This window comes from Ailuropoda melanoleuca, chromosome 2 (genome assembly GCF_002007445.2).
Source record: "Ailuropoda melanoleuca isolate Jingjing chromosome 2, ASM200744v2, whole genome shotgun sequence".
Classification (NCBI taxonomy): Eukaryota; Metazoa; Chordata; class Mammalia; order Carnivora; family Ursidae; genus Ailuropoda; species Ailuropoda melanoleuca.
The window spans coordinates 155,890,007-155,914,875 of NC_048219.1; the positions used below are offsets into that span (position 1 = coordinate 155,890,007).

At 35.2% G+C, this 24,869-nt stretch overlaps 1 protein-coding gene across 8 annotated transcripts in view; it reads left to right on the forward strand.

Annotated features, from left to right (window-relative positions):
* PMS1 (PMS1 homolog 1, mismatch repair system component) overlaps nucleotides 1-24,869 on the forward strand; it is an 88,255-nt gene that overhangs the window by 13,729 nt on the left and 49,657 nt on the right. For 7 of the 8 annotated variants that reach the window (XM_034654845.1, XM_034654850.1, XM_034654844.1 and 4 more), the window contains 4 exons: nucleotides 1,165-1,347; nucleotides 1,870-1,938; nucleotides 11,666-11,768; nucleotides 20,987-21,150. In XM_034654845.1, coding sequence (XP_034510736.1) covers nucleotides 1,165-1,347; nucleotides 1,870-1,938; nucleotides 11,666-11,768; nucleotides 20,987-21,150 — 519 coding nt within the window. The remainder of the gene's footprint in view (nucleotides 1-1,164; nucleotides 1,348-1,869; nucleotides 1,939-11,665; nucleotides 11,769-20,986; nucleotides 21,151-24,869) is intronic. The other variant, XM_019799066.2, reaches the window with a different exon arrangement.

Sequence of the window (24,869 nt, forward strand, 5' to 3'; positions counted from 1 at the left end):
TGGCTGTATATTTTAGTGTCTTAATATTTACAGTTTCAGCTTCGTAGAGTTTTAAAATAAACAGCTATTTTGCTTTATATAATACTTGTTTTACTATAATTACATTTAACAGTAACTGTCCTGACTAGGAATGTTTTCATAATTAGTTAATTAAAGTTGATATAATTTAAAAATATAAACAGAGCTTTGTTTAATTTTACTCAGATGCGTGGAGTTCTTATTTGTATTACAAGATTTGTGTTTCTGTAATTAATGATTTTTGTATAAAATGAAACAGCCAAACTGCAGGATGTTAATTTTAGATTGAGAGAGATGAGGAACTAAATCTTAAGTAAGGTTTTCCTTCAATACCTTATATATCTAATTGGCCTAAAAAGTACTGACACATACAGAATTACATAAATTTAGGTTATTATAAATGATGTATTATTTTTAAATACTAGAGTCATTGTGATTGTAGGAAGATCTCTATAGTAATTTAGATTTTGTTTTTGTTATGTATGCATACTAGTATTAGATTACAAATACTAAGCTATGAATTGAGTTTGGGGGGTTTTTTTGCCCTCATTTTTCAAATAAAGACCTCACAGAGATTGCCAAATTAGTGTATTAGCATTTTTCTGTTCTCTGTTTGCAAAAAGAACTTTAGAAAGTCATAATGTAGTAAATATTTAAAATTCTTAGGAAAGCAGTAAGTTGTTAAGGGGAGAAAGTATTAAAAATCAGGATGAATAATGCAAATTTCTAGACTCTTGGTGGGTAGAACCAGGTGCTGTTTTTGATGGTGATAGTATTCTGTTTTGGTTTTTTTGAGAGATTATATATGCAAAAGTATATATAATTTAGTAGAATTTTCTTAGTCAAGTTTAAGTGTAAATTTAAACACAAGGATCCGTGATGCTGAAACAATTCAAGGGAACCTTAAAGATTAGACTGACTTCCTTTTTTTACAGTTGAATCTGAATCCAGGGAAAACAATTGCCCATTGTACCGTAGTTAAGAATTGATAGAATTAAGAATTAATTAATTGAACTCTTTTTATTATTAAGATTCCATAAAAAATAAATTAACCATTGTTTCTCTGTTTCTAACACCATTGTGTTCCTGTTTCTAACAAATAACACTTTACTGTCTTTATATACTAAAAATATTCTCTTTTTATAGGAGAACTATGGATTTGATAAAATTGAGGTGCGAGACAATGGTGAGGGTATCAAAGCCGTTGATACACCTGTAATGGCAATAAAATACTATACTTCAAAAATAGGTAGTCATGAAGATCTTGAAAATTTGACAACTTATGGTTTTCGTGGAGAAGCCTTGGGATCAATTTGTTGTGTAGCTGAGGTAAGGTAATTTATATTGACTTTTTTAGTGATTTCATAATCACAGAATGGTAGCATTAAGAGAAAATGAACCCAGTTTTTGGCAAAGAGTGTGAATTTTTTAATAACATTTATCATTTAAACCATTTTTAAGTGTACAATTCAGTGGCTTTAAGTGCACAGTTACCGTCTCCAGAATTTATTCATCATTTCAAGCTGAAACTTTGTGCCCGTTAAATGATAAGTCCCCATTATCCTTCCCCACCTCCGATCCCTTGTAACCACTGTTGTATTTTCTGTCTCTGAATTTGACTAATGGAGTCATACAAGATTTTTCCTTTTGTGTCAGGCTTATTTCATTTAGCAAAATGTTTTCAAGGCATATACATGTAACATGTAGCAGAATTTTATTCCTTCTTAAGGCTGAATGATCTTCTAGTATGTATAAGTCATGTTTTATTTATCCTTTTATCTTATGATGGACATTTGGGATGTTTCCACCTCTTGGCTGTCATGAATAATGCTGTGAATGTGGGCATGCAAGTGTCTATTGAAGTCCCTGCTTTTGCTTCTTTTGCATATATACCCAGAAGTGGAATTGCTGGATTACATGGTAATTCTGTCTGATTTTTTGAGGAATGGCAAAGTGTGTTTTACAATGTTAATATTTATAAAAGGAAAAAATAGTTTGGTGACCCATTGGCTTGGGAAAAAAAACACATTAAATAAAATTAAACATATCAATTATAAGCCCTTCTCAGAGATAGTACTATACTGAAGTGCATTGTGAATCTCTAAGGTTGGTGGTTGATAGTAGTTATATTTCGCTGCATGTGCTTGACTATGGAACCCTTTTATTGATAAGCATATCACTTTTTTGTTACAGTGCTGTGGAACCCACTTTGGAAATACCATTGGAGTCAATACAGATAGATTGGGCTCTAGTGATGTGAATTGACTTGTTCTAAACCGTAGCTAGTCAGAGGCAGATTGAATCCCAGAACTTTGCTCTCCTGACCCTCGTTAGGTGCCTTCAATGTTTATAAACCCCTCAGTTCAGTGCCTGACCAACTTGTTTGCGTAGTATCAATTATACTTCACTGCCTTCACACTAGGTTTCATAACTAGTTTGTGACAAAGCCTGTCTAGAACCTTGATCTGTTCATTTCCATGTGTTTCATTTATGTTTGATCACACTACTCTGCCCTAGTTTCTTTGTGCTGTACTATATTATTCTGTGTATTAGGCTCTGTTTTATAGTGTAATAGTACCTGTGTACGGTGTGTGCCCACTGGCTGTGTATCCCTGCCTTTGCTGGTTGACCATATTTGGATGAGGATGCTCAGGTACAGTGAAATGATAGAACTTTACCTCCTGTTTTAGAAAAGTGGCACGTACACAAGATATTGTTGCTTTCTTTTCATCCATTTTTTGGACATCTGTTAGTAATCTAGTCTCCGCAGCAGTCATATAATCTCCATGCTTATTTTGGTCTTCCCTCCTTCCTTCTGCCTTTAGAGTTCTGGCTTAGTGTAGGTTTTCTCCATTTTTTTGTGAAAAGAGTGCCTGCTGGGTATTCACTTTTCTCTTTTGGAGTTCTGTAAGGTGATGCCTAAGTAACAAAGAAAAATTGTGGGTGGGGGAGGAGGTGGAGTTTAAAGTGGGAGAGTTTGCTGTTCTAGTCCAAGGTAGACTAGGTAGACCTTGTGTGTTAGAATCCAGATGTTCAGGGGTCCCTGGGTGGCTCAGTTGGTTAAGCGTCCAACTCTTGGTTTCGGCTCAGATTGTGCTCTGGCTGTTGAGAGATGAAGCCTGGGGTTTGTCAGGCTCGGTGCTGAACCAGGAGTCTGCTTCAGATTTTCTCTCCCTTTCCCCAGCCCTGGCCCTGTCCCCAGCGTGCCTCTGTGTATGTATGCACTTGCGTACGCTCGCTCTTTCAGATAAATAAATAAAAAGAAGAATCCAGATGTTCAGACATTGCTAAAGGAGGAAAACCCTTGTCCTTACGTGCATTCTGCTTAAAACCTCTATCCAAAATCTTGCATACTCTCTGCTTCCCTATCTGTCGCAACACTTGCTTTATTTAGAGTTCACTGAGTCTCCAAATAGATTTTAGGGAAGAGCAAGTAGAGGGTAGAGCTAACTGGGCTTTGCCCATCTTTCTCCCTAAAGAGTGTGTCTGGGAACCTACAGCCATGGATCTTGTAGAAAGTGTTTGTTTTTTAAATGGGTTCAGTTTTGTACCAGGGAACCTCTGAAACTCCCAGTATTAGCACATACTATTGTTTGAGCTCTTGGTAGCTATTTTAGAAATCATGTAATTTATTTTTTTGTAAAGATTTTATTTACTTATTTGATCGAGAGAGAGAGAGAGAAAGCACAAGCAGGCAGAGTGGCAAGCAGCAGCAGACTTCCAGCTGCACAGGGAGCCCAGCTCGGGGCTCAGTCCCAGGACTCTGGGATCATGACATGAGCCGAAGGCCCAAAGACTTAACCAACTGAGCCATACAGGTGCCGCAGAAATCATGTAATTTATTTGAGAACATAATTATTTGATTTTTTTTTTAGCTGTTGTCCAAACTTGGTGGTCTTTAAGGTATATTTTGGCAGGGTATTGTTGAATAAATACATAATTTAGCATTTCTGGGTTTTCAAAAATTAATTTTTTTATTTTAGTGTAGTTGCCACACTGATTTCAGATACACAACATAGTGATTTGACAAGTTCATACGTTATGCTATGTTCATCACAGCTGTAGCTAACGTGTCTTGATAGATCGCTATTACAGTATCATTGATTATATTCCTTATGCTGTGCCTCTTATGCTTCATGACTTATTCAGTCCCTAATTGGATGCCAGTATCTCCTTTCACTCAGAGGTGGAATCTAAGGGGAAAAAACCCCCCACGAATGAATAAGCAAACAAAAAGGCATTTCTGTATTTTCTATAAGGTTTATATAACCTTTCAGAACTGAAATTGGTTATTATCAGCTTTGTCTACTAGGTGGCAGCACTATACTTAGTCTTAAAATACGTGGTAATAAGCCATATGATTTATCCAAATCTTTACTGTAGTTCTGATTTTAAATGGCAGTTTTGCAAGTCTCTGTTCAGTGGTACTCTTTTTTCTCTATTTGATTACTTAAGCCCACTTGATATCCAAGTTTATCATTTTGTCTTTTGTTTCATTTTTGAGGCATTTGAATGCCTTGAATATAAATACTTAAAATAATTTATCAGAATTGCAGGAAGAATAAAGGAATTGTCAAACTACCAGAATAATCTAAGGCTGTAAACTTTTTAAAAATTATATTCAGTTTACACATTGTAATGTCAAGTGTTTATCTTACAAAATATTAACAGCATTTTTTGTAATCTCTTTTCTCGTAAATCTTTGGGAAAAACCATGCATAGATACATGTGTGTATATTTTACATATGTGTACTCAAGGTCAAGATATATATCATGATCAGCACCCCTGAAGGTTCTGTCATGCTCCCTCCCAATAGGTAACAGCTATTCTGACCTCTATCAATATAGACTACCTGTTCTTAAACTTGATCTAAGTGAAATCTTGCAATATGTATTATCTTGTCACAGATTTTATAATGATGATTTGGGTTTGATTGTTTCTTTTTTCTTTTTTTTTTTTTTTTAAAGATTTTATTTATTTATTCGACAGAGATAGAGACAGCCAGCGAGAGGGAACACAAGCAGGGGGAGTGGGAGAGGAAGAAGCAGGCTCCTAGCGGAGGAGCCTGATGTGGGGCTCGATCCCACAACGCCGGGATCACGCCCTGAGCCGAAGGCAGACGCTTAACCGCTGTGCCACCCAGGCGCCCCGGGTTTGATTGTTTCTGAAAGCTAAAGCATCATCAAAAAATCTAGAACAGGAAGGGATCCTGGTAGTAGTAGTGGACCCTGGTTCACTTCCAGATCCCCCCCATCAGGACTGAGTACTCATTCCCCTAGCTGCCAAGTATTGGCAACTGAATGCTCAGAGCTGAGTCTGTCCTGGGAGATTGCCCTTACCTCAGCTGAACAGGGCAACCTGCATCCAATGACTGACTAATGAGGGATTATAAATGTTCTATTCCAATTCAGAACAACTCTGCCGTGCTATCTCTGGTCCACAGTGACCCCCAGGGTCAGCCAAGTCCTTGTTTGTGACTGCAGAGCCCCACTTCTCTTTCTGCCCTGCCCTCACAAGTGATCATGTCGGGAGCACCCCCAATGAACATCCTGTTCACTAGTTTCCCTCTCAATCTGTGTTATGGATAAGCCACCCTGAAATGTAGGTCTTCTATGGTTCTGTCTCCTCATATTACTGATGAAGAAACTTAGGTCTTGTGAAGCCAAATGCCTGGTCGTCTTACTCCAACTTTGAAGCATAGTCTAATAATCAGTCAGCTACTGTTTATTTGTCTGTTGTATGCAGGGTGCTGTGCTAAGTAGTTTACATTAGAAGAACTGTGCACAGGGCAGTAAATGGAATATGAAAATTGTGAGCTATTTAGGGACATATAATGTGTCCATGGCAAAGCCAAGAATTAGTTCCAATATCGTGTCTCCCAGTACTGAGCTTTCCACAGTAGGTCATGCTGCCTTCTTACTAGTATGGTTAGAGAGGTATTTATTAGTTTAAAAATACCTTATACTCAAGCCTGCAGCTGTAAGCTCAATAGTTGATATCAGGGAATAGTCAAGTTGAAACTTATGTGGGAGGATTCTGAATAGTATTTCAGAAATACAGAAAGTAATAATACGCTTGTTAAGGTCAATTAGATTTAAAAAATTGTTATTGAGGAATTATTATTGTGATTAATGAGTGCTTTTTGGGGAGAAAAGTTCACTTTTTAAATTTAATGAATATTCTTCACTCAGAACTGAAATTTCATATATAGAAGTTGCATATTTATTTTAAAGGCTCCAATTTATTTTGAAAATCTTTGGGCAAAGGTTACAGTTACATAATAAAAATTAGTGGTTTGGTTATTTTATCCACCAGACTAACTGATGCAGGTAATTTTAAAGTCATATAGATGTAAATCACCTCAGGCTCAGTAGATTGATGATATGTAACTGGAGTATAGTTTTGTCACACTATTAAAGAGCCATCACCCAAAATTCTGATTGTTGAAATTATTTTTATTAGATTACTTTAAAGATGTTAATTTTAGTTAGAAAAGAAAAATTAAGTAGGCTTTTAGCAAAATTGGCTGGAGGAATTTAAAACCTATCTAATTCTATATTCTTTATTGGATATACTTAAAAGAATGGGCAGTTTTCCTAATTTGTCAATTTTAAAATGACTTCCAGTCTTAGAATTAACCAGTACAAAGGAGTAAAACATTGTTTTTATACCCACAGAATATCCTGTTGGTATTTAAAAGTGGAATTACCGCTTCCCTAATTTATGATGAATGTATCACAGATTTATTGATAGGGTTTTCTTTAAAATCATATCATCAGGCATAACTTCTCTTGAAATTTATTGTTGTTTGTACAGCAATAATTTGGAGGTATTTGTTTTCTCCAATGTTAAATTCCTGGTACTGATTACCAAGCATACTGACTGGAATGAGCTAGAGATAGTGAAAATTCTGTTTGACCTGTTTATAAAAATTTTTTGAAGAGTTTGTAGATATTGTTCTTATCAGATAATAAAATATGTAATAAAAGATTTTATTTCTTTTTAGGTTGATTTTTATATACATTGTATTAAAAAGGATCTTTTTCGCTTCCAAACAAATGTTTAAGAATCTCATAAGTTTTTTGACCTGGGTTTTAAATGGAGGCTAAGTTACACCTCAATTTTAGGAGAAATACTGAACAGTTTTGTTTTCTTAAAATCAGAGCAAACACTAAGCAAAGAGTTAGAACCCTAATTCTCAGTACCAAGTGTTTGAATAAGAGACTTGGCCAAAGGCATAAAGCAGGTTAACTTTTCTGAGAATCATTAAGTGAGGATAATCATGATTTGAGGGTAAAATGAAATAATACATAGGAGGTATCTTGAATACAGTCATGTGCCATACAGATGACAGTTATTTTCACTCTGTGAAAATTTTCACTCTGGACTTGAATATGAAGAGTAGTATGTATCTTTCTCATAAAGTTGATAATATCATCAGACTTGTTCATTTCCTTGTTGGCAAGCAGTATTTCACCTTTTCAAAGTTTATGCAGACGGCTCAACATTTTGGGGAAATCCTATCTAAGACATTCCTAGATAAATTCCTTCTATTTTCTCACAAAAGGTCTTTATTCTATAGCATAAGTTCATTATTTTTTCTTGTTTTTCCCTCTGAAGAATTAAGAGGTGCCAGCCATCCTCTGCATAGAACTCATGTTTATTGATTCATTCATCCGTTTTTTTAAGTGGTTACAATGTGTTGGGTATTATTATGATCTATCAAGTTCATTATACATAATTTTTTGATGAGGTAACGTGATATGTAGGTTCTTTTTTTTTTAATTTAAATTCATTTAGCCAGCATCATTAGTTTCAGATGTAGTGTTCAGTGATTCATTAGTTGTATATAACAACGAGGGCTCATCATATCATGTGCCCTCCTTAATGCCCATCCCCCCGTTACCCCATCCCCCCCACTGACCTCCCTTTCTGCAATCTTCAGTTTGTTTCCCAGAGTCAAGAGTCTCTCGTGGTTTGTCTCCCTCTGATTTCTTCCATTCAGTTTTCTCTCCCTTTTGCTATGATCCTCTGCACTATTTCTTGTAGGTTCATTTCATTAAACCTCCATGGCTTAAAGGGGGCAGACTGAAAAGCTATGCCATTCTGTTTTGACTATGAAAGTTGGGACTTCCTTAATTGTGGGCCCCCATAGCTGTAAAAAGATAGGAGGAAGCCCCTAGTATCATTTCGATGTTTTCTCCCTCCTGTTCCATACTGTAGGGTACATCCTATGTTCTTTAAAGCCATGGTGGTAGAGCTTTAATTAGAATAGGCACAGGAATTTTTGAAGCAGCGGGATATCCTGCTTTCTAAATGCAGCCTCCTTGCAGGTAATACAACTCTGTTGAAAGGAGAAAAGCCGGAGAGCCAAGATTTCCCTGTTGTTAGTCTCCCACAGTGAATTATCCGGGAGAAGGTTCTGACGTCAGAGCTCTTATATTAGTGTACAACTATGCACAGGCTGGCATACTCACACGCAGAAAGAAAAAAAGCATTTCAGTGATCCAGGCAAAACTGATATTTCACCTGGATCATGAAGACGATTTATATTAGTTTTCAGACTCCTGTTTCTGTGCCAAAGTATTCATCCAAAATTCAGCAAAAAAATAAAAACAAAACTTTAACATAATTATCTTAAATGAATTTTTGCCAGGAGAGGGTCTTTTTTTTTTTTGCATGAGTTAACAGGACATAAGTTTTAAATTTTAGTTTTATCTAAAACATTGAGAAAAATTATGCTTATTTAAAGTTTAAATGCTTTTGTGTAATTTAACTTTGTGTTAGTATTATAATTCCTTGAAACTCAATAACTGGACTGAAAAGTCAATTTTTAATAACTAATAGCTAATATAATCTGTAAGGTTTTCTGAGAACTTCTAAAACTTTACCTTTTAAAATAACTCTTTTTAAAATTCTTAAAATAAATTTCTTTAGTTCTTCTCTTGACACCACTAGATTCATTATGCCGCAGTTCATTAATGTCTCTAGTGAGAAGACAAGTAATAATTTGTAATGTTAGAGATGCATCTAATGGTGGAGTTACTACAGGTTCAGATATGTTAAGCTGTTGCAGAGCTAACACATTCTAAGCTTGTGCCTAGTCCAAAAAAAGTTTTCCTGCCCAGGACACAGGGTCATATGATGAAATAAACTCTTGAAATACAATTCCTTCCTCTGAGGAACACATTGTATTTCATGAATTTGTGAGACATGCTTGTGTGTTATCCTTCACTGTCTTTCACAGTGAATTGCAGAGCATTTCCTATCGAAATAAATTTTCATAGTGCCCTACACATTCTAATTTTAAAAGAATTTAACATTGGAAAATAATATTGTATTCTTTTTTTTACTTTAATACAAATATTACAGTGTGACCACTAGGGTCCTATTTTGCTTTTTAGCACATCATTTTATTCATATAGGTTGGAGTATATTTACTATTAACTAATACGTTTATTTTTTTATTTTTTTTTTTAAAGATTTTATTTATTTATTTGACAGAGATAGAGACAGCCAGAGAGAGAGGGAACACAAGCAGGTGGAGTGGGAGAGGAAGAAGCAGGCTCATAGCAGAGGAGCCTGATGTGGGGCTCGATCACATAACGCCGGGATCACGCCCTGAGCCGAAGGCAGATGCTTAACCACTGTGCCACCCAGGCGCCCCTAACTAATACGTTTAAAGGATGAACAAGTTAATAACTATAAAATGCTTTGAAAGTAGTTAAAACAAATACCCACATAACCTTGTAAAGTACTAGCATCATCTTCATCTTATCATTGCCTTCCCCTTAAAGATGATAGAGTAATCATTTATTTAGGGCCATCTAACAAGCCACTGGCATAGTTAGTACTAGAACTCAGAGTTCCAGGGCTACTTTTGCTCTGTGACACCAACTTTAGGCTAGGTGGCTAGCTCTTTAGAGAATAGAAATAGAATTCCATTGACCTTGGCATTTTTGAGAAGTGGTTGGTTAAATGTAGAATTATTTTTTAAAGGGACAATCATAGAGTAATTAAACTAGAGATAGGAAAGAAATTCTTTGTTTTAAACATTATTAGAAAAATTCATTACTGGATGGAATAGAGTTGGGATGTAGCAGGGAATATTAAGATTAGTTATCAGGAAAACTTTTAAAATTATACAACTTTTGAACCACAGAATGTATTTTTGGAAGAAGTAGAAAAATCACTTAAGATTATACAGAAGCTCACAACTTTGTGTTAGGTGCAGCTTGTTTAAAGAACAGTTATTATAGAAATGGCAGCTTGAGGCAGTGCCCCTGATAAGGATTTGATGGACATTACCCTCAGAGAGAATTTAATAGATTCTACTAATATCGTGAGCTAGAGAAGCCATTTTTGGGATGACTGCTATTTCCTGCAATGGTACCCATATGTTCTGTAGCCTTATGGCCTACTGTAAATCAGTGCATGGTCAGAACAGGGTGGCAGAAGCATCAAATCCAGTGTAGATCCAAGTGGATCTAGGTGAGTTCCAGCAGTGGAGCTGGATGTTTGTGGCTTCTTCCTAAACTCCATAGCTCTGCTGAGTCCAAGAATGGCCAAGAAAGATTTCTCCAATTTTGCGTCATCATTGCTCACAAAATATTGTGAGGAGGCTACCATTTTCAGAATCCACTGTGCTTTCCTAGAGCATCCCCCACTTTCCGCCTTTGGTATTTATTGACAGTGGAATGTTTACTATTGTTAGACACTCCCACTAATCTCAGAAAATAGGTAAACTAAAAGCTGAGGGTGAGGGTAGCTCAAAAGAATACAGACATTCTTATTTTTTTCTTTTTAAAGATTTATTTGAGAGACATACCAAGAAAAAGCACAAGCCCGGGGGGAGGTGCTGAAGGAGAGGGACAGTCAGACTTCCCGCTGAGCAGGAAGCCTGCCACTGGGCTAGAAATCAGAACCCTAGGATCAGGACCTGAGCTGAAGGCAGATGCTTAACCGACTGAGCCACCCAGGCACCCTGAATGCAGATATTCTTAAATTTATATCTCTGTCCCTAACATCTTAGGGAATATTTTCATGGTCAGTGAAATCCTTTCTTATACCATACATGCCTTAATGCTATTTTTCAATTAATAGAAAATTTACATTTAAATAGTTCAAAGTTTGGTTTTAAGAAAAAATTGTCCATAAATATATATGTGTATGATTTATATTTTTTATTAGTTTTAACCATTAGCTTGAAAGAAGTATAGTTTTATACAGAATATAAAAAGGAGGGAATGATCATTTTACAGAAGTATTTTTCACATTACCAACAAATTTATGGGAATTGTCTTTTAAAAATCAAGTTTCCCTAATGCAATCAAAATATTTGATTTTACAGATGTAAGTTACATAATACAAACAGCCATCTTAGATATACTGATTTGTGTATGAGTATTTTAATTAAAGTTAAATACTCAAAGATCAGTAATTTGTCCCCTGAAAAAAATATAAGGTGGCCTATTATTAGCATAACTCTAAGGGAATATTACAAGAGAAGTGGTCATAAGAGCTTAACAAGTAAAACTTTTTTCAATTTTAAGTGAATGTATAGTTATTTTAAATCTGATTTGATAATGAGTCCACTGCAGTATCTAAAATAATAATTTTATTAGTGGCTTTTTTTTTATATTCCAGGTTTTAATTACTACAAGGACAGCTTCTGATAATTTTAGCACCCAGTATGTTTTGGATGGCAACGGCCACATAATTTCTCAGAAACCTTCACATCTTGGTCAAGGTAAGAGAGTAGCTTTTTATCTTTGCCTTTCCTGTCTTATTTATTTTTAGAAAAACATTGTTATTCCTTAAATTCAAATGTGCTACTTGAGGTTTGGTCTTGATAAAGGCTGGTTTACTTCCTCACTTTAGTCACCAATCTCTTAAATACTTAAAATTGTTCTCAAGAGGAACTATGTAAAAGCCTTAGGACAAAAATATGGATTAGTCACCCTATTGTAAAACTGTAAGAACAGTTTTACTATTATTGGATCACTAGTGTTTTCTTTATATGTGAAGGATGATATTTTATTGAAATGCCTAAAACATTATTGATTTGGTAATCATGGTAATAAACCATACCATCAAGATACCATGATTAAATAAATAATGAAAATATATTTATGGAAAACTTCAAATATGTATGCAAGTAAATAGAATAATGTACCCATAACTCAATTTCAACAGTCATCCACCCATTGCTAATGTTGTTTCATCTAATACCCTTATCTACTTCCTCTTTCTATATTATTGGAAGCAAATAAATGTATTAATTGTTGTTGCTATTTGTAATACATTTCTTTAGTGTTTTATACATGTACGTATTTTTATTACATTTTAATTGACATCTTATGTTTTTAAGTTCCTCTGTTTATTTACAAGGAAAAAGAAAATCTCTTCAGGCTTGAGTTTTGTGTATCTCCCTTAATTCTTTTCATATTGCTAACTTCTGGTAATGGAATGTTTAAAGTTGAGAAAATGTTGAAGATATGACCTCTTTAGAGTTATGTTCAAAAGAATTATTTGATCTGAATGGGACCTGTGTTTTTTTCTTGCTGTTTGCTCTTCTCTTCCAATTTGTATCATAAATTCGTTTTTTAATTTTGTGTCCCTTATAATTTATTTAAAGTACTATGTTTTTTCTGTAGCTTTTTCTTTCAATTTTAATATTAAATTATTGGATTTATTTTTTTAGTGATTACCATCTTTTTCCATTGAAATATATTTTCTTGGGGCACCTGGGTGGCTCAGTTGGTGAAGCATCTGCCTTCAGATCAGGTTATGGTCTCAGGGTCTTGGGATCAAGCCCCACATTGGGAATCCCTGTTCAATGGAGAGCCTGCTTCTTCCCTCTTCCTCTGCCCCCCTCCACTCATGCTTTCTCTCTCTCTCAAACAAATAAAATCTAAAAAAATGTATATATATATTTTCTTTATATCTTAGTACTGATACCAAATTCACTTTTTCTATTATTTTATAAATCTTCAAATTAGTTACTGATTATTCCTGCTTATTAAGAGTAATATTTTTATATCCACACAAAGGAAAGAGTAGTAGGAACTCTTAAGCAAATACACTTTTTTTCTCATTTATTCAGTTAAAATGAGCTCAAGTTTAGTAGCTGTTTAATTTGATGTATAATAATATTGTACATATTTTAGTTAAAAATAACAGACTGTGATTCTTTTTATGTATTGAAGGTTAGGAAAGAGAAGGGGTTTTTTTTGTTTGTTTTTTGTTTTTTTTGTTTTTTACTATGGTCCCTTTCTAGAAATTCTCTTGACTCCAGTTTTTAGGAGTTCAAATTAGGAAACCATTAGGAGATATTTGGGTGGCTGTCCAGTAGAGTACTTTGAAGTAATCTAGTCACCTTTTAAAACTTAATGTATTTATTTTTGTCTTAGCAGTAGCCAATCTAATGTGGATGGCCTGTTGCTCTGCATCACTCATTCTTCTCATACTTTCATCTCCATGGGAACTATGAAATAACAATACTTAATATGGAATCCCTCTGATCTTTCCCCATTTGCTGATTGATTTTTCTTTTTTTGCTGACCTAAGTCTTCTACTTCGCTGAGACTACTAGGTTTGCATATTAAAGAATTTCTGCAGTCAAGAAATTATCCTTATTTTCTTTTGCATATTCCTCTTAAGAAACAATGTACTTGGAAGGCGATTAGTTGTAAATCTAGTAATTAATTGCCTTTCATGATTCATTTTTATCTCCTAATTATAGTTGATTGGCTAGGAAAGCAACAAAGAATCAAGCTCTTAGTTTCAAATTGCTGTAGATGGACATTTTATAGAAATCTGCAAACACTTTCAAAAAGCCTTTTACATTTATATTGCCCAGTGCTGATAGTTTTTGAGTGATTGAATCAGACTCACATTTCACCACCAGCTGTCATTCAACTTCCATTTAAATATTTTCTGTGTAAGATAAAACTACAGTACAACCGTCTTAATTAATACGTGTGCATTTAGGGTTCTTGTAGATTAATTTCTGCAGTGGTGTGAACATCCTTGTCATAGCAGTTACTCCTCATGTCATCTGATAGATCGGATAATGACACCTGTAGACAGCCTAACTGTAGATGCAGGGACAGCTTACAGCAAAATCTTTTTTAGGCATTGGAAAATTTGTTACCCCTTTAAAAAAACATATTTAAAATGTTTAAAAATAATTGACTGGAGATTCCAGTTCTGGTTTTTCTGGGTGTAGGTATTTGTTTTATGGATTAATTCAACCATTTAAAATGATATATGTGTTTAATAGTATGTCATTTTAAATTACCCTTCTGTTCACTTCTATTTTAAGAAATTTAAAAACTTAACAAATGTAAAAATAAATCCTCAGCTTTTAAATTATTTTACCAGTAACTTACTAAATTATTTGTTTTAATCCTATCTTCTTTGTGTCATCACTTCTATTTCCTTTACCCTAATCAGTATAAGCTTCTAAATTGATTTACCCTCCTGGACAAGTTCTTTTAACACCTCCTAGTACTTCTGCCTTGGGAATTTCTCAGATATCAAAAGTAGTATTTTTAAAGTAATCAGGGTAGTTCCTTTCCTTACCCTGTTATTAGAGTAGAGCATCGTGTACTTTGTAAATCCCTGCTAGGTATGATTGTGCATGTATTGGAAGATTTATTCATCTGGAGAACGAAACATTACTCATTAAATAGTTTAAGAAAAGTTTGAAATATGCAAGCAACTGTACTTCTTTACATTAGGAATATAAATAGCTGCCCTTATAAATGGCATAACATAGGGTCATGTAAAAATATAACAGGGAGCCATACTATAGGACTGCAATTTAATTCTGGTGTTTGTAGAATGTGCTAAAGTTAGAGAGGTGAGCAGTTCTCTTGTAAAATATGATAGTATACTAGGGCCTCCTCCCTTATTGGCCAATATTACTTGGTACTTTTTTTAAGGATACACATTTTATTTAGAATCAGCAAAGTTTACCATCCTTAAATTTTATTCAAACATATATAATCTTGGCTTATTGGTAATTCTCAGTTTGCTCTAAGAGAACATTTTTAACTGGAAGCAATAATTTTTCAATATATGGATTAATTATAGTGTGATCTTTCATGTATAACATATTTAAAAACCAACAAGTATCTACAGTATATGTCATTATATTTGTCACAGCCAGTGGAGAACACAGATGAGTTAAAGGAACTAACAGAGTAGTGGAGAACACAGATGACTGATTAAGGAATGACAGCAAATAGAAGCCACCAGTTGCCTAGAGGAAGGTTAGGGAATCTTTCAGAAAAGTTATCATTTGAGTTTGAAGATGGTAGGTAAGAAGGGGTGGGAGTTTAACCTTGCAGCAAGAGAGGAATGGTGAAAGGAAAGAGCACATACTTTTAAAAACTTGTATTTTTTTAAAACCCATTGAAGAACTATGTCACAAAGTAGACAAATACCATATGATTCACTCATATGGAATTTAAGAAACAAAACAGATGAACATAGAGGGAAAAAAAGAGAGAGGCAAACCGTAAGAGAAACTCTTAAACTATACAGAACAAACTGAGGGTTGCTGGAGGGGAAGTAGGTGGGTGGTTGGGTTAAATACATGGTGGGTATTAAAGAGGGCGTGTGTTGTGATAAGCACTGGGTTTTGTATGTAAGTGATGAATCACTAAATCTTACACCTAAAACTAATATTACACTCTATGTTAACTAACTGAAATTTAAATGAAAACTTGGAGGTGGGGGGTGGGGAAGGAAGTTAAATGAACTAAGTTCAAGAGAAAGATAACCCTTCCTAGACAAGAAGAGACTGGCAGCTACTTGCATCTCTGAGAGCATTAACTGAGTGTGGAGGCATAGGTGGTCTCTGTTGTGGATAAAGGATCTTTTATGGACCTAGAAGAAACCAGCTGAACTTTTAACAGCCACATGTGAGCTGACATGACACACTGGAGGATGGGATCCTCAAACACAAAGCTGGTTCACCCCAGATGCCAAGTCTCATCAGGACTTTTGCTGAGTAAGCAGTGATAAAGAAAATTGGGATTGAGCTAAAAGAGACAAAGATCTTAATGTCTTGCAGTGCTTAGATCCCAAAGCCTTGCTAGAGGAAAAGACCTGATTCCATCCTTAGGACATTTGCAGTCAAATGCTCTACCCCTGAGCTCTACCCCCTCCATCCTTAAGACATTTGAAACTGGAAGCGAACTAGAGCTAAATAAAGGGATAGCTCAGCTCCAACCCAGTTACATTCCTAATTATATTGAAGAGATCCTCTTGTCACTCTAACTGCTTGACAGAGGAAATGAAGTGCCTTCTCTGGGGAAAAATATTATCTACTTAAGTATTTATTTTTCTTTTGTACACAATGTCTGGCAAAAACAAAAATATTGAGAAACATAAGGAAAATGGAACCTATAATCAAGAGAAAAAAATAACATAAGTAAACACAAACATGACCTAGATGTATGAATTAGCAGACAAGAACTTAAAATAACTATGTTAGAGAATTTAGAGGAAAAGATGGTCAAAATTGGTAAAAAGGTGGAGAATTTCAGTAGAGAAATGGAACTCTAAAAAAGAACCATGTGAAATTTCTAGAACTGAAAGTAAAAGTTTATACCTTTTCTTATAACCAACAGTGAGCCACTGAAACTTTTTAGGTAGACGGCAAATATGTTATTTACAAAATTAACTAGCAGAACATTATAATACCATAAATTATATCTTCTTATAAGAAGTGTCATCTTGAGCTAAGTTTTGAAGGAAGGAAAGGGACTTGACATAGATTTTTTTTTTTTTAAGATTTTATTTCTTTATCTGACAGAGAGACAGCCAGCGAGAGAGGGAACACAAGCAGGGGGAGTGGGAGAGGAAGAAGCAGGCTTCCAGTGGAGCAGGGAGCCTGATGCAGGGCTCGATTCCAGGACCCTGGGATCACGCCCTGAGCCGAAGGCAGATGCTTAATGACTGAGCCACCCAGGCACCCCGGGACTTGACATAGATTTGAGAGAGATTTTTAGGATAGAATAGGTAGGCCTAGAAGACATATGCAGTAAGAGGTAGAGGGAAGAATCAGTTAAAGCTAGAATATCTGCCTTTGCAAACTGTTGGATGTCAATGTTATATGAGAAAGAGAATAGGTATAAATATCAGACTCATGGAGGAAAAGAGTGAGTTCAGGTCTGGGTGTGGTTGGTTTGAGGTGGCTTTGGGACATCCATGTGATGATATTGAATAAGCATTTATATGTCACTTGAACGCCGTAGGTCTCAGATAATATATCTTAGTTCTAAGATGCATGTTTTGTCACATTTTGACATCTCTGAAAACAGGTTGTGGCTTATAATTAATGGCCTCCCCAGATCCTTTTTGGACAGGAAATTTTGTGTATTAATTGGTAATTCGTGTGTTGATTGCAGGAATAAACAGCAGTTTCAGAAATGTTTTCTTGCAAAAACAAGTCCTTTATGAGTTCTAAAAAGGAGAAATTAGACACAAGTGAAAAAAGCTAGGTTAAGTACAAAAGGATTGCTATCACATGCTTCAATTGAAATTAAACACACCAGAGGAAATTGCCATATCTATGGGGGTAGTTAAAAGTAATGTCTAAGCAGTGAGAGGCTGGTGTGACTAGGCTAATTCATGTGTTGCACAGGACTGTTGTCAAGGCATTGTATATCATGATTTAATTGGCAGTGTTTTTCAGAGATTTGTAAAACTGTGGTGTTTCTTGAAACTTTGATCAAAAGAGTCATTGGCATATAGGTGGTAGTTGAAGCTGTGGGAGTGAAGGAAATATCTAGGCAGAACATAGAGTGAAATGAGAAAAAGGCATGAAAGGTCTCTGATTATAGAATCTGATAAAATTCTGCTGTAAGTGTGTGCTCTATTTAGCAGGGAGGCAGAGTGCATGCTTGTTTTGATTGTTGGGCTATGTGCACTCCTTGCTCTCTGTCAACTTCACCTCAAAACTTGGCAGAGGCCTTTTTACTTAACTAAGGCAGAGAATAGTAGCACCACAGTGTTACAAGTGGTGATCCAAGGGCTTTAGTTTTATTTTTGAAATACCCTACATAAAAACAGAGGAAAGTTAATTGTCAGTTATGTAATATGCCGGTGAAATACCTGATCAAGAGAAAAGAAAAAGAAAAACATCACATGTGAGCAAAATAGAAATACAGCTTTTCTTTTGGGTTTTTTGCACATGATCTTTTTTCCCTAACATTTTGGGTTTTTTTCTTTTAGTGAATTCCCTTTCAAAAATTACAAAAATACCATGTGTCCCTTATAACTAAGGAAACAATCCAAACAAATTTGAAGTTTATTCCTACTACCCTATTTCTCTTTGTTTCTTCTATGCATTCTTTTCTCTGCATGCATTTCTATTCATTTGTTTTTTCAAAAATTTTTTGTTACATGCCTACAAGTTATAGTCATTGAGGTGCTGGGAACGTTATGTCAAACATGGTAGACCGTCACTTGCTCTCATGCTTCTTGTATTCTAAGAGGGGAGGCAGACACAAGTTTTTTCAAATATTGATAATTTCTAGGAAGAAATAAAACATGGTTTCAGTTTGGGAGAACCAGTCTTTGATAGGGCATTCAGGGGTGGATCCTTTAAAGGAGTGATACTTAGGTTGAGATCTGATGATTGATAAAGGAGTTAGCCATGCAAAGGGTAGGGCAAAGAACATGGGCAAAAGCTCTGAGGTGGAAACAAGTATGATGTGTTGGAGGACAGAGCAGAGGGAAGGACATTGGTAGGAAAGGAGATAGCCACAGTCAAGGTTATATAGCTATAAGCTTTAGCCCTCTTTATTCCCAACCCCTTTACTCCAGTTATCCAGTATTATTATTAATAGTTTAAAACAGTGAGTTCCATGCTCCTGTTAGGCTCTCTCCTACATTATCTTTTGTTTCAGTAATCCCTATTTAACCATTGCATTGCATATTCCAGCCACATTGCCATTTTATGTTTGGCTTAGAGTCTTTGCTCACCAAGTTTATTTTCTCATTGTCTTTTGTCATGAAACTTCTGTTTTGATGTAATTCTCATCTAGCCAGTGTTTATCTTCCAAGTACATTAAATGTACTTGGGTAATATTCTTACAAGTCCAAAAATGTCTTCATTTTGCCCTGTACCTAGCTCAAGTGGGTGTATGTTTCTTGATTACCCCTCAGTCGTCTATAGATTGTCTTCTGGTTTTACAGTTAAAAAATCTGATGCTAGGGGCGCCTGGGTGGCGCAGTCGTTAAGCGTCTACCTTTGGCTCAGGGCGTGATCCCAGAGCTCTGGGATCGAGCCCCAGGTCAGGCTCCTCCGCTGAGAGCCTGCTTCTTCCTCTCCCACTCCCCCTGCTTGTGTTACCTCTCTCCCTAGCTGTCTCTCTCTCTGTCAAATAAATAAATAAAATCTTAAAAAAAAATTTTTTGATGCTAGTCTTTCCTCATAAGGAAATTATTCCCTCTGAAAGTTTGTAAAATTTTTTTCCTTAACCTTTAAAATGTAGGATTTCCAGGTGAAATGCAGTGTCTTTATATATATGTGTATGTGTGTATTCCTACTTGTAGTAAGCTCTTGAAGTCTGCACCCAAGACTTTAACTCAAGAAAATTTTCTTATGTTTATTTATTGATTCTCCATTTGTTTTTCTCTTCCTGGAACTCCTCTGATTTTATGCTTGGGTTTCTAAGTCTTATATTTCCCTCGTGATTGCCATCCATGTGTTTTTGCCCTTTGTTATGAGCAGTAGGTCAAAGATTGACCTACTTCAGCAACTTCTAGCCTTTCTGACTTTCACTCACAATGAGAAGTACATTTTAATAGCAACCTAGTTCATACAAATCTAATCAAAGCAAAAAATTCTTGATATAGTATATACCCTTATAATGTGTGATGCACTCTATTTCCTGTTCTTGTTTATTCTAGACTTTATTTTACCTTTTTTAAAAAATGCTAGTTGCTATGTAGAAAATCAGTGATTCTTAACCGAGGGTAATTTTGCCTCCCATGAGACATTTGGCAATGTGTGGGGAGGTTTTTATTGTCACGACTGGGTTGGATACTGCTGGCAGCTAGAAGGTGGAGGCCAAGGGTACAACTACACATCCTGCAATGCATAGGACAGCCCCCTCAACAAGTGTCACCATGGTTGAAAACTGTACACTAAATTGATTTTTTGACTCCTCAGTGTTTTATTTCTCAACCCTGGCAGTACATTCATTAGAATCACATGAGGAGATTGATTTACTACATCCAGATTAGCTGGTGACTAGTGGTTTTAAAAGTTCCTCAGTATTTGAAAAACACAAACTTATGGTATAGTCATGAGAAAATATCCAGTCCTAATTTTGTGTGTTTTTTTAAGTAAAAGCTGATTATTAACCTAATACGTAAGCAGTATAGTTTTTTTTTTACCTTTATTCAACTTTTTAGTTAAATAACTTGACTACTAAAAAAGAAATCCTTGTGTTAGATAATCCTGTGTCTTGAATATTTGTTGTTCAGAAGATGAAGTTAAACCAGGCAGTTAGATATTATTTCAGGTAAGAATTCTTTGTGGAGTAATTAAAACTCTCATATTTGTTCTATTTTTAGCCTTATGCCGCCTATATATTGTATTTTAAGGTGTAGAATAAGCGTCATTCCCAGGTGGTCTGAATATCAGCAGATTTCTTAACATACTACATTCTAGTGAGCCCGTTTCTCTGTGGTGGTAGAAATAAGATTATTCTTATTTTGATTACACAGAAGAGATCATACTTGGCCAGGCCAGTCCAGTTACAAATAGAACAGTCTAGCAAAGGATCAGAATAGGTTGCAAAATTGGGCCACCTTTGGGTTCCCAGAGTTGAGAGTGGACTGGCCTTCAGTGATAGAAGGGGTTAAATACTGGTGTATATCGATGAAGATTTGTGAAGTTCTTTTCACATCTAAATGTGCTTTCTTCTTATCTGCCAACAGGTACAACTGTAACTGCTTTAAGACTGTTTAAGAATCTACCTGTAAGAAAGCAGTTCTACTCAACTGCTAAAAAATGTAAAGATGAAATAAAAAAGGTCCAGGATCTCCTCATAAGCTATGGTATACTTAAACCTGACTTAAGGATTGTTTTTATACATAACAAGGTAAGCATTATTATGCTTCTATAGTGTTTTTTGGTATGTGATATATTATTATAAAGGGACAATGTATTTTATCTAAATCAGATATGTAAAGTCTTGCAAAAATATGTCTACATTTCTTTAGTTTTATCTTTATTATATAAAGAGCATCTTTACTTTCTTATCTGATACCTAAATGAAATCTGATTGAACCTTTCATTTCTTAATTTCTGAGATCAGTGATTCTGCAGTAGACATCCAAGAAATGTTTGAGTGTTTCCCAGATATGAAGATGAGTAAGACGTGTTCTCCTTTAAGAAGTTCACAGTTTGGTGACATTTTTCACCTATTACAAACAGGTTTTTCTTTGGAAGAGTTTTGTTTTGTTTTTTTTTTTTAAGGAAGCTCTACCTCATTTCTTTTCATTTTTCAAAGCGAGACTGATGAAGAAATTCTTGTTTGATGAATCTTGGTGGAAAGAACAGTTTATGTATTTTCTGATTATTCTGTTTTTCATAAAGTTCCACATGTGCACTTGAAATATTTAATGAGAGGAGAGCAGGACCACACGGCAGAAGTATGGAAACCTTATGGGGAGTTGAGAGTTAACATTTATTGAGGGCCTATGCAATGCTACATCATATCCTAAGTCCATTAGACTCCTATAATCCACAGCAACAACTAAGTGAGGAGGACACGTTAATTTACTGTTGTCCTCTAAGCTGAACTCAGAGAGGTTTAAAACTGTGTGCCGCACAGCTACTAAATTGTTGAGATGGGATTAGAAACTTAACATGCCTGCAGAGTGCAGGCTCTTTACCCTTTACTGTCTTGTTTTGCCAGTTTAATACTACGTTACATTTATATAGTTCTGTTCCAGGGTTCAGAACACTTATAATAACTTTGTAAGTTAGGCAGCATTATCTCTGTTTGTATGAGGAAGCTGAAGCTCAGAGTAATCGAAGAAATTGTTTTATATTTTATAATTAGTAATAGTACTGAGGTCAGAACCCTCCAGTTTTTTTTCTACTCTATGTCTATTTACTTGTTATTAAGATGATTCTGTATTAAACCAAGCTGTGGTAAAATATTTATGATCAAAATCTCCGATCATCTTAAAAAAACAAAAAAGAAAGAAGAACGTTAAGGTTAGTCAGCCACCTGTTCCTGCTGCCATAGAGCTCAACCACATGATACCTTGAGATCTCTTCCAGCTCTACCATGCTATGATTCCTCAGGATGTTGACGGATGGAGGCTCATCCTGCTAGTATAAATAACCCCATGACCTCTTGATCTAAAGGACATTTAGCAATTAAAAATTAAATGTACCCAAGTTAAAAAAAGATCAAGGACAGAAGAATAAGTGGTCAGGAAGGGAAAACATATGGAAAAAGTGATAGGAATGATATGACTATAGGAACTACATATTTTTAAAAGAAAAGCAATTATAAAGAGAAAAGTTTTGAGTATGAGAAAATAGTACTAAATTAAACCAAGATTTCTGCTTCATGTAATGGAAATGAGTATTTAAAGTCAAATACATATTTTCTAAGTTTTGGATAAGTTTATATAAATTTTCCCAACCATTTATAAGATCATCAGTGCACGCATTATCTTTTGAGACTGGAAAGTAGTATTTTATAAAATGCTGCATTTTATTATTTTTGGAGGACTGCACATCTGAACTGATATTGAACAAACACAAGTCCCTTGATATCCTTCAGTAATTTCAGATGCAATTCAAATCCTGAAGAGTATGCTGAGAGTGTTATACCATGAAAATAATGTAAGATTATCAAAAATCTTAAAATTAAGTATTAGCTATTATTACAAAAGGAAATCAAGGACTGAATTAGAATAAGCAATCTGTTTTCAAGCTTTTTTCTCTTTGTACTAATTATTATTCCACTTTTCTCTTTTTTTTTTTGAAGATTTTATTTATTTGACAGAGATAGAGACAGCCAGCGAGAGAGGGAACACAAGCAGGGGGAGTGGGAGAGGAAGAAGCAGGCTCATAGCAGAGGAGCCTGATGTGGGGCTTGATCCCACAATGCCGGGATCACACCCTGAGCTGAAAGCAGATGCTTAACCACTGTGCCACCCAGGCGCCCCTCCACTTTTGTTTCTTAATAATAGTGTTCTGCCTCAGATGTTGAAATACATTGTTAAACCTCCCAGAATAGTAGTGGCACATGTCATAAATCTCTTTGAACATTGAGTCCTGCTCTGCTGTTTGCCTTTTTCTTTTAAACATGTTTATCATTCTTTATGTGCTTTTCTGAAGAATTTTTTTGCCTTTGCCTAAAATTTACACATGACAATATTGACATCCTTTTTTGAAGTTTTTTTTCTTCTTTAGAAACAAACAATCATATTGCACATAATATGAGAAGTACTATTGCTATTTTGACATCTTGGATTAGATAGTGTTCCTTCTTTTTATGAAGGTTTAACCTGCCAAGACATTCTTTGAATACTGATAATGTTGATGTTCTTGCCAGTATGGTTATGTTAGAAAGAGGTATTTTTCTTCTTTCATCACCATGTTCCTTGAAAGCATATTGAATAATGAGACAGCCAAAGGGAAATAATTTACAAGTGGATTCAGTGACTTTATTTAAAGTAGATATTATTTGGAGAAATTGCTAGAGCCATTCCTTAAAAAGCACTATAGTATTCAGCTTTTGTTGTACTAGCTGAATTCCTGTGAGGTCCTGCTGTGTATATTTTCATTTATAAAGTAGTTATTTCCTGGAATTAAAAGTTTTTCTCAATGTGATAATGTCTGAAACTACTTCAGTATTCTAGCTATCTCATATGTGCATGAATAGTTTTGTAGACAGCTAGTTCAGAATATTATGGTAAATTATGATTTCAAATAAGGGATACTTTCATACTTCATATTTGTTGATTTTTGTGAATATTTTCTTCTGCCTAAAATACTATTTGTGGTTTTAAAAATTGTTTTGAATTGAATTTTGTCTTGATAATTAGAAGCCCACTGTATTGCAAAAGCTAAATTGGATTATCACTGATACAAGGATTTTACTGTTATAAGAGAGAAGTAATTTAAGGAATGGCTTCCCACCCACCTACCCCTCCTCCATGTCACATGAGTGTTAAGGCTTATTGGGATCAGCTTATTTATTTTCGAGGTCTGGAAGAAAAATGACACAGCTTCAAAAAGTTGAATATCTGGCATCAGTCACTCCGGGAAGAGGCAGGACCTTAGCAAGGAACAGAAACCGGGGAAAGTGGTCATGGAGATTTGGTAGTGAGTGTAGTGGCCCTCTCTCTTGACATATAGTTCTCTGGGTCGGTAGGAGGGAGAGAGACTCTTTTGTGGTGGTGGCTGAAGATTTGGGAGGAAGCAGGTGACCAAGAATAATAAAAAAGGGACATGTTATTAGATTATAAACAAGATAAAAAAGTGGAAGCCTGTAATTCTATGTTCATTTTATTCTTTTTTGCACTACTTTTAGCCTTTTACTCAAATATTATTAAATGTCTCAGTTTTGTTTCAGCTGTGCAGAATCAAGAAAAAGTCCACAGTTGGACCAGTGTTAAAGGGTTAACCCCCTCCCACATCCCAAGCAAGGTTATGGAGGCAGTATAGTCAACAAGAAATTCCAGATCAGGACTTAGGTTCAAATGCTCTTTTCTTATGAAGAAATTAATTCTTCCAGTTCCAACCTTGAAAGGTTGTGTGGATTTTATTTTGTTTTGTTTTGTTTTGTTTAAC